Genomic DNA, 16,191 nt, shown 5'->3' with positions numbered 1-16,191 from the left:
TGACGAATCGCGTACGCCCCACATACGCACACAGCGCGGACCGGAGCCGCACGGGCAGAGACGCACACGGCGGAGTTTAGTGCATCTCCGCCCGCCGCTAGCAAACTCTGCAGCAAGGCCACTGCGGGAAGATGGCGACGGAAAAAAACAAGCATGAAGGAAGAGTTAAAATCGGGCATTACATTCTCGGAGACACGCTCGGAGTCGGGACGTTCGGAAAGGTTAAAGGTACGTCCGCGTCTCTTGTCACTAGAGTACCCTCCCATCAGAAAGATGGTGTAGCAGCCGGAGCTTTTAGCTTGGTTGCTAATTTAGCTTGCTGTTAAAGCTAACTTGTCGCGACGCCGAAAATTTATGACTCGTTGTCGTTAGATACTTCCAATAGATTTAAACAAACGTGATGCTTTGCAGATACACAAGAACTCCCCTTATAGATGTTTTGGGGCATTTCCATCTATTTTACCTCACAGTTCCTGTCGGTTGCGAGAAGAGCTAACTAGAAAGCCACAAGTCGCTTGTCAAGACCCACCGGGAAGTAAAACCCTTTTGTTTGAGAAGATTTTTAAGATTCTCTGCATCGCAGTGCACGTCCTGTGACTGCATTGTAGAAGATGCTTGGCAGAAAATATGCAGGACGTGTTGGTTCAACTCTACCCTACTTGGTAACGATTTGCTGGGTTAGACTGAGGTGCGCGTATTGGTGTCGAAAAGTGAGTAATGCATTGTCATTCCGGATGGCGACGAATATGTCAACATCTCCCGTTGCGTGTTCCTACAAGCATAGGTGTAAACATGTTTCCTTCGTGAAAATAGCTAGGATTTTTCTCCTATTTTGTCTCATGTCGAGCTTATGCGACTGGCGCCTTTAGTGGGTGTTTGGTGTCTCGACGACGTATCTCCTGGAAACCCGGTTAAGCCCTTGAATATCCAAATGAAGTGGGAAAAACAGGCGTCCAGGGGGAGGCAACCCTCCAAACAACCACTAGCTTTGTTTAAAGTCACAACATTCTTAGTCATCTCTGTACTGCTGTGGAAGTATAAAAAAAACCCCAATACAAACTTCCTCTATTCTGTATATGTGACCTGTTCTGTGCGTTTATGCGTGTTTACATTGGAATGATTCACTCCTGCTCATTTTCCTCCTGCAGTGGGCCAACATGAGCTAACTAAGCACCAAGTAGCAGTGAAGATCTTGAACCGGCAGAAGATCCGCAGTTTAGATGTGGTGGGGAAGATCCGCAGGGAGATACAGAACCTCAAGCTTTTTCGGCATCCTCACATAATTAAACTGTAAGTCCTAGATTACTCCCTGCTTGCTTTATAATCCCCTGCAGTTGTTATAATGCCACCCTCTGAGCTATTTTCAGGCCTTAATGGTAGGTTTTAAAATACATCCAGCAAGGACACCATCTATCATGCACTGCTTCTCCCCTCTTGTCTTGCTAGTTTGTGTGAACCTTTCTTTTGGGGTTTTTGGTCTATAATAGGGATTAATTCTCACCCCTTTTTAAAATATTTTGCATTTACTGAGAAAAACCTCCAACCCTGATGTCAGGGTACATTCTCCTCATTATTTTTGTACTTCTGTTCTGGTGCATTGTTAAAACCTGAGTTTTTAGGCAGATGTGTTTAAGAAATAAGCAGCCTGGTTTGCTGTTGGGGTTATAATGGACAAGCGCCATATTCAGTGATGATAATCATTTACTAGCCCCCAGGAGAAACTGCATTTGGCATTTCGGTGATGGGAAATGAAATCTCTTTTCCTACCTGGTATGCGATTTACAACTGTCTGCAGTAAAATCTCAGTGGCCCTTTTAAGGAGACATTAAATGGCCCGGAAAGTGTCTAATTCCCTTAAATACCAGCTTCATATCAAACTTGCACAAGAATGTAAACAAAGAGTGGAATGCCCTCCCTTTCATTTTCCATGCACTGGATCTGATAGAAAGCCCTATTGCTGCACCACCACCACCACCACCACCACGTGAGGTGTGGTCTGTAACATAACAGCCATTTTACCATGAAATGGCATTTAAGACCCAACAATACATTCTAAACAATGTTGAAAGAATAGATTACCACACTTGTGTGGTAGATGATGTCATTCTCTGCTGATGCTTTGCAATTTGGCCATTGCGGACATTTTCTAACTGATCTGACTGAGCTGTTTACTGCTGCTGTTGCCTGCTGCTACGTCACAACCCACAAACCACTCAACAACAATGTGCCAAAAACACCTGCTTCCCTGAGCTGGTGTATTGATGGGAAAATGCTAGCTAAAGCAGCCCCAAGCACCTAAAAGTGCCTAGCTATTTATTAACAGAAAGTAAAATGTAAATTGTTAATTATTATGGAGATTGTACGTGCATTGTCCGCCTGGTTTGCACAGTTAGTGCATGTTAATCTGCTAGGGGAAAAAGGAACACTTTGAACTTCAAAGGTTTGTTTGCTTCATTGTGGATTACCAACGTGTCAATAAAGATGCATTTTGTTTCATTGTGGCTTTAAATACGTTGTTGCTATGCCACTTTACTGCTAACGGAGAGCCACACACTAGCCTAGATATCTAAACTGTGTTTTAGTGGGAAATGGAAAACACAAAGTGCTCTTTTTGTCTGTTTCTGGTAATCCTCTAGTTACATATTAAACTCAGTACACTGTTATATTGAAGCAGAGTTGGTTCTATGTTTGACCCACATAAACCTGCTTTTGTGTTGTGTCTGAAGGTATCAGGTAATTAGCACCCCTACTGATATCTTCATGGTGATGGAGTATGTCTCAGGAGGCGAGCTTTTTGATTACATCTGCAAAAATGGAAAGGTAATACCCTTTTTTTCCCCTTTAATAATCTGTAGTCTTGGATATTGACACCCTAAAGTTTCCTTAGTGTTTCTTGATGTAGATAGCAGATCATTCTTTCATTATTGGTTATGAATAAGCAACATCCCTACGTTTCAGCGTGCTTTTGGTTTCTCCCATCATGGCACCCTTGGATATCGATTCAGTGGCACAATAACCCATCCCTCAGCACCACTTACTCTGCTTTGATGTGCTGACTCATCGTGAGCTCGCCTGATCATTATTTTTGCACTAACAGTTGGATGAGAAAGAGAGCCGTCGGCTGTTCCAGCAGATTATTTCCGCTGTAGACTACTGCCACAGACACATGGTGGTACACCGAGACCTCAAGCCTGAAAACGTGCTGCTCGATGCACATATGAACGCCAAAATTGCAGACTTCGGTAAGTATGTTCTGTTAAGTTATTTTTAGCTTCCCTTTACTGCTCATTTGCAAATGATTGCACTGTTGAGAAGGATGTAACTTAAAGGATTGGTAAAGTTTGACGGTCGAATACTTTGTGACGCTGTAAAAACCTGTGCAGGTTTGTCAAACATGATGTCGGACGGAGAGTTCTTGCGCACAAGCTGCGGTTCTCCAAACTACGCCGCGCCCGAGGTTATCTCAGGAAGGTCAGCGTTGTTCTTGATTGGTGCAAATTGTTTATCCCGCTGCGTTTTCAATAAATCAGTTTGGGTTAAATGTCGCAGTGGCAGGTACAGGATGTTTCTCATGCTTGTCCTCAGGTTATATGCTGGTCCAGAGGTGGACATCTGGAGCAGTGGGGTCATTCTTTACGCCCTGCTGTGCGGGACGCTTCCGTTTGACGACGACCACGTGCCAACCCTGTTCAAGAAGATCTGCGATGGGATTTTTTTCACTCCACAGTATCTGAACCCTTCAGTGATCAGCCTCCTCAAACACATGCTGCAGGTGGATCCCATGAAGAGAGCCACCATTAGAGAGATCCGGTAGGTCAGGCGATGATCGACGCCTTATTTGGTCCATTGAACCCCATTTACAACTAACTAAACCTTTCCCTCAGAGAGGACGAGTGGTTCAAACAGGACCTCCCCAAATACCTGTTCCCTGAAGACCCCTCTTACAGCAACAACATGATCGACGACGAGGCCCTAAAGGAGGTGTGTGAGAAGTTTGAGTGCACGGAGGAGGAGGTCCTGGCCTGCATCTACAGTCGCAACCATCAGGACCCGCTGGCCGTCGCATACCACCTCATCATCGACAATCGTCGCATCATGAACGAAGCCAAGGACTTCTACCTGGCATCCAGCCCTCCTGACTCCTTCCTCGACGACCAGCACATGACCACATCTGGAGTGGTCACCGGCGTCGTCAAACCCCACCCCGAGCGCGTCCCCTTCCTGGTGGCAGAGACGCTCCCCAGGCCTCGGCACAAATTGGACGAACTGAACCCCCAGAAGTCAAAGCACCAGGGTGTTAGAAGGGCCAAGTGGCACCTGGGGATCCGCAGCCAGAGCAGGCCCAACGATATCATGTCAGAAGTGTGTCGCGCCATGAAGCAGTTGGACTACGAGTGGAAGGTAAGAAAATAAATAAGAAAACATTCTGTTAAAAAAAGGATTAGTGTAGTTGGACAGCAAAGGTGGATTTTTACAGCCGTTTTCCCCATCTGTAGGTTGTGAATCCATATTATCTGCGCGTCAGAAGGAAGAATCCCATCACTGGCATGCAGACTAAGATGAGCCTCCAGCTCTACCAGGTGGACAGTAGAACTTACCTCCTCGACTTCCGTAGCATAGACGGTAAGGTTTGCGCACTATAGCTCCAACATGTGTGAAAAAGAAGTAGATTGTTGTCTTCATTTAAAACGGAATCTTTCGCGCTGTGAGATTTTGCCCTTATCTTAAACTAAATGTGCTGTTTGTTAAAGATACATTGTTATCTGGAATGTTTCATCAGTGTTTGTCTGGATTCTGTCCTGTCCTGCCTCTCAGGACAGATTATATAAATAATTGACAGGCCTGGCTCTGTGTGCACAACCGCACTTCAAAGACGCACAAGATAAGTGTTGTTTTACGCCATTAACAGCACGGGAATGCTGGGTAAAGGTCATCGGACTTCTTTTTTAAGTCGGCCGTGTTTGCGTTTGTTCCTGTTGTAAATCCAATTCGTTGTAAGATTGCGCAACAATATCCTCTGCTCAGAACTGTTTGGTTATAAGCACTTAAAAGATAAAAGCATTTTAAATTTGGTTTCATTTCCAGATGACATGTTGGAAGCAAAATCTGGCACTGCTACGCCGCTGCGCTCTGGCTCTGTCGGCAACTATCGCACCGCTGTTAAGAATGACGTTGACGCCACAGACGGTCCGGTCACGTCTAACCTGGTGCACTCGGCCAAGGCCACAGAAGGCTCCCTAGCGTCATCACTGACTTCATCCACTGACTCAACGGGAGGCGCTGACAACGCATCAGTGGCACGACCCGGAAGCCACACCATTGAGTTCTTCGAGATGTGCGCAAATCTCATTAAACTACTTGCACGATAGCTTGCAACACAATCGCTAGCGTCTATTTTCCCTCTGCGAGTGTCTTTATAGCAATAAGCATGCAACTGATTTACGAAGGAAGTCATACCGGCTGAGGGATGGAGCGATTGTCCCATGGCACTGATGCGGGAGAGTACGTCCTAAGAGGAAGAGATGCACCTGTGCTCCGAGCTGGCAGGGAATTGGAGGAGTTGAAGGGGAAAATGATTGAGGCTACCGTACTTAACAGCGAGGACAGAACAGCATTTAGAGGAAGGGCTTAACGGCAAATGTCAACATCCCACCTAGACATTTATGCTCAAGTGATTCTGCTGAGGTTCTCTATTTATCAATCTGCAGTGAAACCTGCCCGTCAGTCCAGAGAAACAGACCTGGTGTTGCCCTGCAGGGAAGAACGGTGCATCGTGAGAGCTGGTATTTACTGGCAGTCTTATAGGATCCAGGAAGCACTTTTGCACAAGTATCTTATTCTTTCCTGCTGCTCTTGTATTTCTCTCTGTGGGGATTAGAGAAGTGGTGCAGATTAGTGTCGGAGCTACACTGGCCGATAGAAGGGATCGTTTTGCCCATCACACTCATTGGACTCTAAAAAAGTGCAATGACACTTCCTCTCTTATGTTATGGTAGAAAAAAAATACTTCATCAGATTTATGTTAGGTCTTTTTTATAAATCCAATTCGTCTGAGGCTAAATTGTCATGTTGTGTCCTTATTGTAAAAATTACTTTGAATGTGTCTGTCCCATACATTTTATATATATATATATATAAACGTATATAAAAAAAAAAGACATGAGTATATTTATCAGTGCGTTGGGTTGACGCAGTGTTGATTCTATTGGAAATGTAACTTTTTTTCATTATTGCTTTAAGATCTATTGCTGGATAGTATTTGCTTTTTTTTACTGTCTGGATTTTAAATCAATATCAATTTTGTTTTTTCCTTTGGTTTCAATCACCCTTATTTCAATACTTGATTGTCTTGCTGGACACAAAGCCTGCTTTTAGCATTTAAGAAGTGTTTTTTGCCACGACAGTCAAAATTTAGAAAATATTCAGTGTCGCATATTGAAGTTGTTTTGGATCTGATTTTTCTTTTCAGATTTTTTTGTATTTCCTTGAGCTGTCGGTAGGATTTTGAATTGCCTTTGGCCTATATTCAGTTTGTAAATGCCAATTTCTCTGCAGTGCATCTCAATTTGGAAATTACATTTAAAATCCACGCGTGTAATGTTTGGCTGAAGAAAATCTAGAGTTGCCAATTTTAGGGTAATTTTTCGAGTTAAACTGTCCAAACATCCCCTCAGCGTTTGATCTCATGGGACTGTGTTTGTGATTGGAAAAGCTCACGCTGGTGGACCTCAGTCACGTGCATGTTGTACGTCCCTTTGTTTTCTACCCACGATCTTAATGTTTGAAGTGGTTTCTTTTCTTTTGCTGCCTTGTAAATCAGTTCTCTTTAGTTTTTTAGAACCACAAAACTTTGAATTTTGCATTGATTGGAAAAATTATCGGCGCTCTTTTCTTTTTTTTGCCGTTTTAAGGTTTGAAGTCTGCAAATAATTTTCCTAGTTTAATTGACAGTTGCTGCGTGAAATTAAATCATTCACTGACTGCAGTAAAAAAAATTCTTGGTGTATCCTTAATTAAAATAAAGGTAGAAGATGGTTTCTCATTTCTTTATCCTTAGTTTATTGTTATTCCATTAAACTTTTTAAAATTGCCATTTTTTTTCTTTGTTTCAGTTGTCAGACTGAACAGTTTGTACCTTAACAGAGTTTTACAAACAAGACATGCAATTTAATAAAAATGGCCAAAAGTGGTGACATTATGACCGTTCTTCTGTCGTTAGGGTCGGAGGTTCACTCGTTCACTATTTAGTAGGCTTTAATTTCTTAGTTTGAACCTTAAATACACGGAAACACGCTACAGTGCACCCACTATGGTGGTAATATATTGTAAACCTTAATATTTGTAGTGAAAAGCATCTGTAAGCGCTGATTACAAAACTTGAAAGTCAGAGTTTTCAGACGATTTTGTCAAAGTTGGTTTGAGACCTTTTTTGAGTATTGTATCCTTTTAGGATTGTCTGCAGATGTGGTCTACCAAGTCGGTCAAAGCTTCAGAGACATAGTTTTATTTTTAGTTTGATATTTAAAGGGACCCTACCTGAAGGACCAGTGTATGCCAAACTGAATGCACAGTGTTGAAATCATTTGTACACACAACTGCCTAATAAACTGCTAAATTGCAGTTATGTTTCTGTCTTTACTTTTGCAAAAGCTTCAACCCTAAAAATGTACGAACTAATGTTACACTTGTGCAGTATAGCAAAATGTGCTATGGCAGGCTGGTTATCGTTCCATTTGGGATCCATACATCTTTTATATGTTGTATTCCCGATGTGTCAGTCGCTGATATAAACTTTCAACATTAAACGGTATATACCTCATAACATAATGGACAATGGAAACCATGATGTGAAACAAGTGGTTCAATAAAAGGTCTTATATTGGTTCTTGGACGTTTATTAGGAGGTAACAAGAAAGGGCCACTGGGCGTTGCTGTTTCTGCACAGGTTTTACGTTAAGTATATGCAATTTCTTTGTCTCTTTCACAGCTACTCGACCTTTAATGCTGCGCCATTGTCATGTCCTCTTTAACTTTGACTTGTCATTTGACAAACATATGAGAGGCTAAACTCACGCTAACATGACAATTTTTAAAATGCGACTCGTGTCGCTTTAAAACGTTTGTAAACATGACAAAATAGTTTCCGGGTTATACAGGAAACCAAACAATCGCACTTCCGGTTTAATAGCGCACAGAATGCGACAAAATGTGCTCTACTATATATACATACGAGCAGATTTTACTTAATGTAAATGCAATTGCGCAATATTTTATTGCGGGTTTTTGCTTGAGAAAAACATGATCTGTCATTAATTGTGTCTGTTCTTAAATAAGGTTAGGTTGCCAATAGTCCAGTTAACATACAGTTGATAGTTGTTTACTTGTAATCGATCGAATTGCATCTGTCCTAAACGGGCTTTCACAACATTGTAATTCATTTACACTTTTTTCGATTATTGTTCAGATGAAGTGGATGTTTGACGTACCGTAAATCCCATCCTTCTTCCCCTTTTCCAGACAGAATGGCCTCATTTGGTTGGAAGAGGAAAGCTGGCGAGAAGGTTTCAAAGTCAATGGTGCAACATTTTGTAGCGGAGACAGAGAAGGCTGAAGAGGAAGGTTCAAACCAGGATGAGGATGTCGACTGGCTGCAGGTCACCAAGAAGCGGCGGGAGGTCCTGCTGGAGGACTGTGGGGCCCAGAGCCGCAGGTTGAAGGATGAGGGTGCACAGCTGGCTGAGCAAGGCAGGTGAGAAATAATTTCATTTTTGGTGTCCAGATGTTTACATTATTAATCAAGATGGTTATACAAGACAGAAATTGCTTATTACAGATATGTAGTATTGACAATTGGCCACTGGAGGGCGCGATGTACCTATAACGTGGCTTTCATCGTTTAACAAATAACTATTTGTGTGTGTGTGTGTGTATAAAATAACTGGACTACCTTAATAAATAAACATTTAGCAATATATTTTAAGTATACTATCAGTTTTTTATATTTTCCCTGCAAATTTGCAATTTGCTATCTGATCATGAAAGAATAGCGTTAATAGAAAAACATTTCATTGGCTAAATTAGCACAAAATTGCCTATACTGTAATTAATATAAGTATTGTTCTCTTCATCTTTTGATCTGAATGGAGAATTTCAACAACTGTGTTCAAACAGGCCGCTGGGGCAGGGGCATTTATTGGTCCTTTTTAGCCAATAACAATCACACAGCCGGTAATGTTATTTGCGAGCAGAAAGAGAATTTTCTGGGGGAAGTGATGTCTCTGTTGGTGCTCCATAATTGCCATTCATAGGGTTAAGATGGTGTCTGGTCTGGGATGTCAGCCAGGGACTCTTTTCCCGAATGATAGTACTGACCTCAGATTTCAATCTGAGGTCAGATCACCATCTTCAAAGCTATTGTCAGATAAAACAGTATCTGTGTTAAGTTAGAGCAGCTCCCATTTAGCACCATTTTCAGCAAAACATGTTCAAAATATTGTTTTCACTTGATCACTCCTTCAAATTGAAATGGGATCACTGCCTACACAATTTTAATGACAAACTTTGTGTCATCTAAGTTTTACTCTTTTAAGATACTATCTCCTTTTTATGAAGATGGCCTGCCATGGCAAGTCTCATTGCTTAATTTCCCCTCAGGAATTTGCATTTACATTTGACTTGGCTCTAGTTCCATTTCCTCACTGCACCGAGGTGCTGATCTGTTCTGGTGTTGTGTTTTTTAAAAAGGGATCAGTCTTAAATGTCTTTTGGTTTTGTCCTCTTAATACAGACTGAGGGGCCTGGCATTATTAGTGCAACGCCTTTTGCTCCTATTTAGGTGTGTAGTTTCAGATTTAGCAATCGCTGCCTCAGTATTGACTGGGCAGCATGTGATTAGAATGAAAGTCAGCACATTTTTAGGTCAAAACAGTTTGTTGGCAGGAATGAAAATCAGCATTTGAAATGAAAAGAAATACAAATTTGGTGAAATAGATTCAACCAAAGGAATTTGATTGCGCTGGTGCCTGGTTTTCATTTTACTGTCCACTGTGGCTCCAGAATGGCCTGATTTAATCTGAAGGTCATAGGCCAAAGGTCAGGTTGCCTGTGAGTGTGGAATCATTGGCATTCACATGCCCTCCAAATGGTTTCTGCCCCATTAGGCTGACTCTTGTGAAAACCAGTTCACAGCCGTTTTAACTGAGGGATTATTTATTTATTAGCGTTTAACTAGAGCTGATGCTGTTTCTTATAATCTGTAGTTGTACAGTGACATTAGGCACACTGATTCCTGAAATTGCAGTTTCAGAATCTTTAAAGCCAGTTAGCTATGATACCAGGATCCATCGTGCACTGCTCTGGTATGGAAATGCACAGTAAGAATGCAGTATTTATAGTTGCATGGAGGAGGTCTTTAGTGATAAGGTGCACCTGTTTCAAATGCGTGATTGCTTGATATTGGTCATAAATAGATGTGTTTTCTGTTCCGTGTGTTTCCTTCAGGCACTGGGAGGCCATTAAGAAATGGGACGAAGCCATCCATCTTACTCCAGACAACCCAGTTCTGTATGAGATGAAGTCTCAGGTATGGTCTGGAATTGTATCCCGGATTCCATTTAAAGATCTCCTCAGGAGATCGTCTGTGTTAACTCTAAATAGTTGTGTTCAGTTACGCAACCTGTCTTTGATTTGCTGTACTGCTGATTTGGAACTTCCCTGAATGTACAACTGCCTCTAAAATCCGAAGCCGATTGGCTGCTGCCCTCGGAGCTTCAGCGTAAACATGATGGTGTTCTGAGCGATGACTGGAGGCTAACATGCACATTAAGCAGATAAAATAGCGGCAGCGTGCTGCAACTTGTTTTCCAAGTTGGAAGATCAAGATTTCGGACCATATGCTGCAGTCATGTGTTGGTTTTTTTTGTTCCCAGCGTGTGAAATGTTGCCAGCACTGCCACACGGGCCCTCTTTCAGCTGCCATGTTGGTATGCTTTTAAGTGAGATATGTGATATCAGCATGTTGACGACACCACAGAAGTTCTGCAGAGTGCTTCCATCAGCTCTAAGGTTTTCAGACCTTTAACATACATTTCCTCGTTGCCTTCTGTTACAGTCAGTCTGTCTTTCTGCTTCTCTTTTTCCACTAAGCAGGCACATAAAATCGAGGCTTTCCTTCCGTACAGGAAAAGTGGTATCGACAGGCAGATGGGGCCGCGGCCATTATTTTTCTTTATCTTATATAGCTAACACAATAAAATGCTTCCTTATAGCAATAACCACCATCATCACCCTAAAGTGTAATTTAATATTATGCATTACTGGATATTTGAGTATGCAATCATTAGAGGACCTTGCCTGGAAAAGACTATCATCAAAATGATTTTTCTTTTCTCTGGAAGCTTCCATACACGACCAGAAGCAAAGTGGGGAATCAATCCTCTGGGCCTGTATGGGTCCTCAAACATTGAGTGTTTATTTGTGTTTACAATGTCACATTTATTGGGCCAAAAGTAGGTGGGACCTGTTTTGTAGCCCCATCTCGCCCTCATCTTACCTTGACATTTATAAATGTTTTTCTAAAAGCGCTCATGAACCTTTCTCATAACCACACAAACATCGTTTCCCATGGAATGGGAACACATTCTAAAATAATGAGTTTGCACACATTAGCAGTTGCAACACTTCCCCAGCGTGGTTGACTGGTGGACGTGTCGAGAATGCATCAAGCTGACACCACAACTGCTGACTTGATGAAGAGTGCCCACGTGCACTCCTGTGGTTTTGTTGCTGCTGCAGTGTAGACAGCTTTGTTTCCTCTGAAGTTGTTTACTAAGGTTAACCTCTCAGTTTAGCATCAGAGGAACATCGATCTGTTACATCAGAGCAGCTTCTACCCACTGTGTGACCTATAAATATGTACAGCACCATGTTTCTCAGCCGCAGGGTTCACTTTGTTTTGTTTTTGTCTTCCTTATAAACCACAACATGGGTTATAACCAGGAACTGAGTGCATATTTTGTACCACCGTGTGCGTCACTATTGAATCATTGGCAATAGAGGTAAGATCGGGCCTAAAAAATCCAGCCCGACCCGACCCAGGCCCGCGGGCATTAAAGCCCGACCCAGCCCAAGCCCGACCAATTTACTTGATTTGCAGGCCCGAGCCCGAAGCAAACCCGAAATTTAAATTTATCCCATAGTATTTTGGGCAGAAAAAACGCAAGATCTTTTAAGGTTAAAATAATCTACATATTTTTATGATCATGATAAATGAATGGAACACAGAATAAGAGGCCAGACAAAGAGAGTGAAAGAGAAATCTTGATGCGCACTCGCTTAATTACGCGGAGAAATACTGCAGCCCACTAGGCTTTAAATAGAATAACGCAAATCAAATAAATGGTAAAAGATTATAGCAATTACCTTACAGCGCCTTCTCTGTTTTATCCAAATTATTTATTTATAATAAGTATTCCTTAGTTTAGTATCCACACATCGTTTTAGTGTATATTTTTATAAACAAATATTTATTAAAAAAAAGTCAGCGAGAGAGAAGCCCGGCCCGACCCGACCCGAACGTAATGATTGACATTTTACGCATTTTAAGCCCGACCCGAATTTCGGGTTGGGTCGGGCTCGGACTCGGGCTCGGGCTCGGTCTTAAGATCTTACCTCTAATTGGCAAGGAACTTTTAAAACGTGCTTTGACAGAAGATAATATGGTTTTGATTCTTTTTTGTCCCTCTGCAGGTGCTGTCCATTTTGCAGGAGGTGTTTCCCGCTGTGGAGGCCGCCGAGATGGCCCAGAAGCTCCGCCCCCTGTGGTGGGAGGGCTGGCAGACTCTGGGCCGGGCCCAGCTCAACCTGGGAGAGGTGGACCTGGTGAGTCTGGCAGAACACTGCAAAAAAAACCCAGACAATGGGGATCCCAACAGAACCTCGAGTGGAAGGAGGTCTTCAAAAAAACATGTTAGAAGCGTCACGTCAGCCTATCGGTTTTCATGCTCGTGTCATTCGCTGCTTTAAATAAAAAAGATAAAGAACCTTTCAAATCACACCCAGATGCCTGAAACTTGCATGACCGCCCCAGAACATGTCAAGACGTGTGTCTGAGAGGAACCGGCAGAGCAGTTTTCCTCATTGAATGAATGTTGATGTGCTGTCAGGGCTAGCGACCTGTCCAACAGCCCCCGTACGCAATAAAGGAGAAGCATAGATGAGCTGTGACTAAAACCAAACATGGGCACACCTGTGGTGTGTGTGTGGGGGGGGGGGGTCTATTTTTAACAAAGCTTGCCTAACCATGGCTTTGTGAACATGTTTGACTTGCCTGTTTGTTCAGAGGATCCACTTTCTCCGTTGTCTCTTTCCAAGGTCTGTTCTTTCCGTCTCCCATCAGGGACAATGGAAAATCCCTAAACAATGCAAAACATGCCGCCTCTGACCCGACTTTCCGACTACGTCTCTTTTCATTATCGACAATTTGCCTCCAATTTTCCTGATTTGCTGCTGCGGCATTCATGGTGGCGACGCTTAGCCGACGAGACGGGTCGGATCATGCCGATGCTTAACTCGCTTTGATGTGGAAGCAGCCTACATTTGTCAAAATAAACTGTCATTTAAAGCTGTTTATGGTGCGGATGTGGACCGGACCCCCATCAGGTAGAATGTTGTAGGGCATCTTCTCAAGGACAGTTCATTTTCACAGATGTTCTCTGGAATAATATTACATTCCAGGGCAAAGGCAGGTGTTGCTTCGGACTGTTGCCTCATTGGAGGCTCGTCTGCGTTGCTTAACATTGATTTACTTGAACGGTACAAACTGTTCTAATAATGAACTGGAGTACAGCATGATGGGAAATGGCGAGCTGCAACCAACCCGCTGTGCTGTTCACAATTTAAACCGGAAATAAAGCGGCTCAAGTGCAAAAACCACGATATTTATTTTTAAATATACTGATGTGTAGCATCAGCTACCGTTTGCATACAAGTGCACAAAGCACAAGATGTTTTTTTTTCCTTTTACTCTGCTCTCCTCAGCAAAAGGTTGTTTAGACAGAAATGCTGTGAGATTAAAGATGAGAAAAGCATTCAAATGGTGGTGTTAAATCACCAGTTTAGATGCAAAATGACTGACCTAGCCGCAGATATTAGACAGCTGAATATGACTAACACAGGTCGTTTTTGGTATGTTTGTTTAGCTAATGTTAGCTCATTTCGACTTGTCACACAGTTCCTTGGAGTTGTCTTGGGTGTTGCTATGGAGACTCTTTTCCCTTCTAGCTTTGCACGTCGAAATGCGAATGTGTCTCATATCTTCAACTTACCCTCTAATAATGGCAAAATTGCTGTTTTTAACCACATTTTCGGTCCAAAAAAAGGAGGAAATCCTTCTTCTCCTTTACATTGCGAAAGAGTTATAAAACCCTTCCAACCTGGAAACGCACAAGACTGATCTGGTGATTGAACCCCAGTTGTAATACAACATTCATTTAATCTACAACTGCAGTCAGCCAAAAAGTATTGGCCTCTTTTTTAATGAGATCATGAATCTGCAAAAGGATGCTCAGGCTTTGCTCCTGATGCAACCGCCTACTAATTTAGCTGCACAGATGCTGTTGTCACATCAGCCATCTGTGAGAAAAACATCCACGTACAATCACCGGCCAAATTTGTTGCAAAGTAGCTGCTCTGCATCACCGCTGCTCTCTCTGCAGGCTGTGAGGTCCTTCCAGGTCGCCATCCACTTGTGTCCATCCGAGCAGAGCTTGTGGCAGGACGATCTGGCCTGGGCACGGACGTTGCAGAAGCAGCACCTAGCAACCAAGGAGAAAATGCAGCAGGAAGAGGAGGCCAGAAAGCAGATCTTAAGTGCCCCGGAGCTGGAGGAGGACTTTGATTTTGAGTCTGACGAGGTCCTGGCTGCCTGCGAGGCCATCGCCGAGCGACAGACAAAGTACGAGGAGCTGAAAAAGACCAGCGTGGTGATAGACGCCGATGGAAATGTGAAAAATTTAGTGGCTGGTGAAGGGACGTCAGCAAGCCCTCTGCCACCATCAAAAGAGCAGTTTATCAAAGTAAGAGGACTATAAAATGTGAGACAGAATAGTCTGCCACCTGTTTCATGTGGACTCTGTTCAATTTGCATCTACGTGGTTGAACAGCTTTGTTGTTGTGGATTGTCGTGAACACACTTAGCTAATGGCTAATCTGTAACTAGGCTGCATCAAAACTTAACTATGACCTTTTTGATGCCGGTTTTAGGTTTTAATGCCTTTCCATTATCACTTCTCGGAAATTGGCTTGAAGACATTATAATAAAGGCAAAGTACCCCCGAAATGACCCCGTTTAAAAGCTGGCTGGTTAATGGAAGAGCCTTCCTGCTGACATGTTTGCTTGTGCCATACATTAATCGTGGACCGCGAAATGTGTTGGAAGTAAATGACCTGTTTAGTTCCACCATTTGTGAAACCAAACTCTCTCTAGCTCTGAACACTGCTGCACGCTCAGCAAAACTGTGGCAGAACCCTGCAGTTCTCCTTCCTCTGAGTCGGTTTGAGTCCAGCAGCCCTCTAAGTACCCACGTTGCCAGGGTGTTCTGTTGTGAGGCTGCGCTCAGTCGTCGGTTTTGCAGCCTGCTGCAATTAGGAAAACACTTTGCGTTCATTTTGAAAATATCTTGCTCTCCAAACTGTCTTCTGATGAAAGCGTTTCTGCTCCGCTGCCCGTGGAGCACCTACAATATTTGGCAGCATCAAAGGATGCACAATTAGACCAGGTGCTAATTATCAATATGTGCATGCACCGGCCTGCAGTTGTGTAAAGTTCTCCAAATTGGGCCGGAGTATGCGGCCGTGTGTGTGCGTGTCTACACTGGAAACAAACTCGTCCCGCGCCTGTTTATGTTGAGAGGCAGCCGCGGTTGTCACGGAGACTGGCTGCAGTCAGGGACACGTCCGAAATCGCCCCTCCTGTCTCAGAACAAGTGGTTTTTTACCTCTCGTTCAAGAGGCCAGCTGTGGGACCTGTTACCGATTTGCTGTGTCAGACGGCTGGTGGCTTCACGTGTAAATCGATATAGATCTTCTGTTTTTAAAAATCGTTTCATATCCGCCGTTGATTGGAAGAAGCCTTGCTGAAATCTAAACAACATTATAAAAAGAAGCAGATGTTTTTATCAAAGAGGTGAGATT

General features: G+C 43.0%; 2 protein-coding genes across 2 annotated transcripts; both read left to right on the top strand.

Moving 5' to 3' along the window:
• The first annotated feature begins 10 nt into the window (after positions 1–10).
• prkaa1 (protein kinase, AMP-activated, alpha 1 catalytic subunit) lies at positions 11–7,620 on the top strand. The gene is made up of 9 exons (XM_003965249.3): positions 11–228; positions 1,149–1,290; positions 2,727–2,820; positions 3,098–3,242; positions 3,384–3,471; positions 3,586–3,810; positions 3,885–4,401; positions 4,497–4,623; positions 5,086–7,620. The coding sequence occupies exons 1-9, from the start codon at positions 132–134 to the stop codon at positions 5,367–5,369; spliced, it is 1,719 nt and encodes a 572-aa protein (XP_003965298.1). The 5' UTR covers positions 11–131; the 3' UTR covers positions 5,370–7,620.
• Positions 7,621–8,136: 516 nt separating this feature from the next.
• On the top strand, positions 8,137–15,340 carry ttc33 (tetratricopeptide repeat domain 33). Its single transcript, XM_011604660.2, has 5 exons — positions 8,137–8,429; positions 8,518–8,749; positions 10,501–10,582; positions 12,748–12,879; positions 14,715–15,340. Exons 2-5 carry the CDS (start codon positions 8,523–8,525, stop codon positions 15,087–15,089), a joined length of 816 nt encoding a protein of 271 aa, XP_011602962.2. The 5' UTR covers positions 8,137–8,429; positions 8,518–8,522; the 3' UTR covers positions 15,090–15,340.
• The last annotated feature ends 851 nt before the right edge of the window (positions 15,341–16,191 follow it).

The sequence above is a fragment of the Takifugu rubripes genome, chromosome 6 (genome assembly GCF_901000725.2).
Source record: "Takifugu rubripes chromosome 6, fTakRub1.2, whole genome shotgun sequence".
Lineage (NCBI taxonomy): Eukaryota > Metazoa > Chordata > Actinopteri > Tetraodontiformes > Tetraodontidae > Takifugu > Takifugu rubripes.
Note: the sequence above shows the minus strand (reverse complement) of the source record. Positions and strands in the feature narration are given on the sequence as shown.

What these genes read in the sequence shown, in the direction of transcription:
- prkaa1 (XM_003965249.3), top strand. Translation starts at nt 132, where the DNA reads ATGGCGACGGAAAAAAACAAGCATGAAGGAAGAGTTAAAATCGGGCAT. An exon ending in CATCCTCACATAATTAAACT is followed by an intron (nt 1,291 to 2,726) that starts GTAAGTCCTAGA and finishes TTGTGTCTGAAG; the next exon opens with GTATCAGGTAATTAGCACCC. An exon ending in CGACTTCCGTAGCATAGACG is followed by an intron (nt 4,624 to 5,085) that starts GTAAGGTTTGCG and finishes TTTCATTTCCAG; the next exon opens with ATGACATGTTGGAAGCAAAA.
- ttc33 (XM_011604660.2), top strand. Translation starts at nt 8,523, where the DNA reads ATGGCCTCATTTGGTTGGAAGAGGAAAGCTGGCGAGAAGGTTTCAAAG. An exon ending in CAGCTGGCTGAGCAAGGCAG is followed by an intron (nt 8,750 to 10,500) that starts GTGAGAAATAAT and finishes TGTTTCCTTCAG; the next exon opens with GCACTGGGAGGCCATTAAGA. An exon ending in TGTATGAGATGAAGTCTCAG is followed by an intron (nt 10,583 to 12,747) that starts GTATGGTCTGGA and finishes GTCCCTCTGCAG; the next exon opens with GTGCTGTCCATTTTGCAGGA.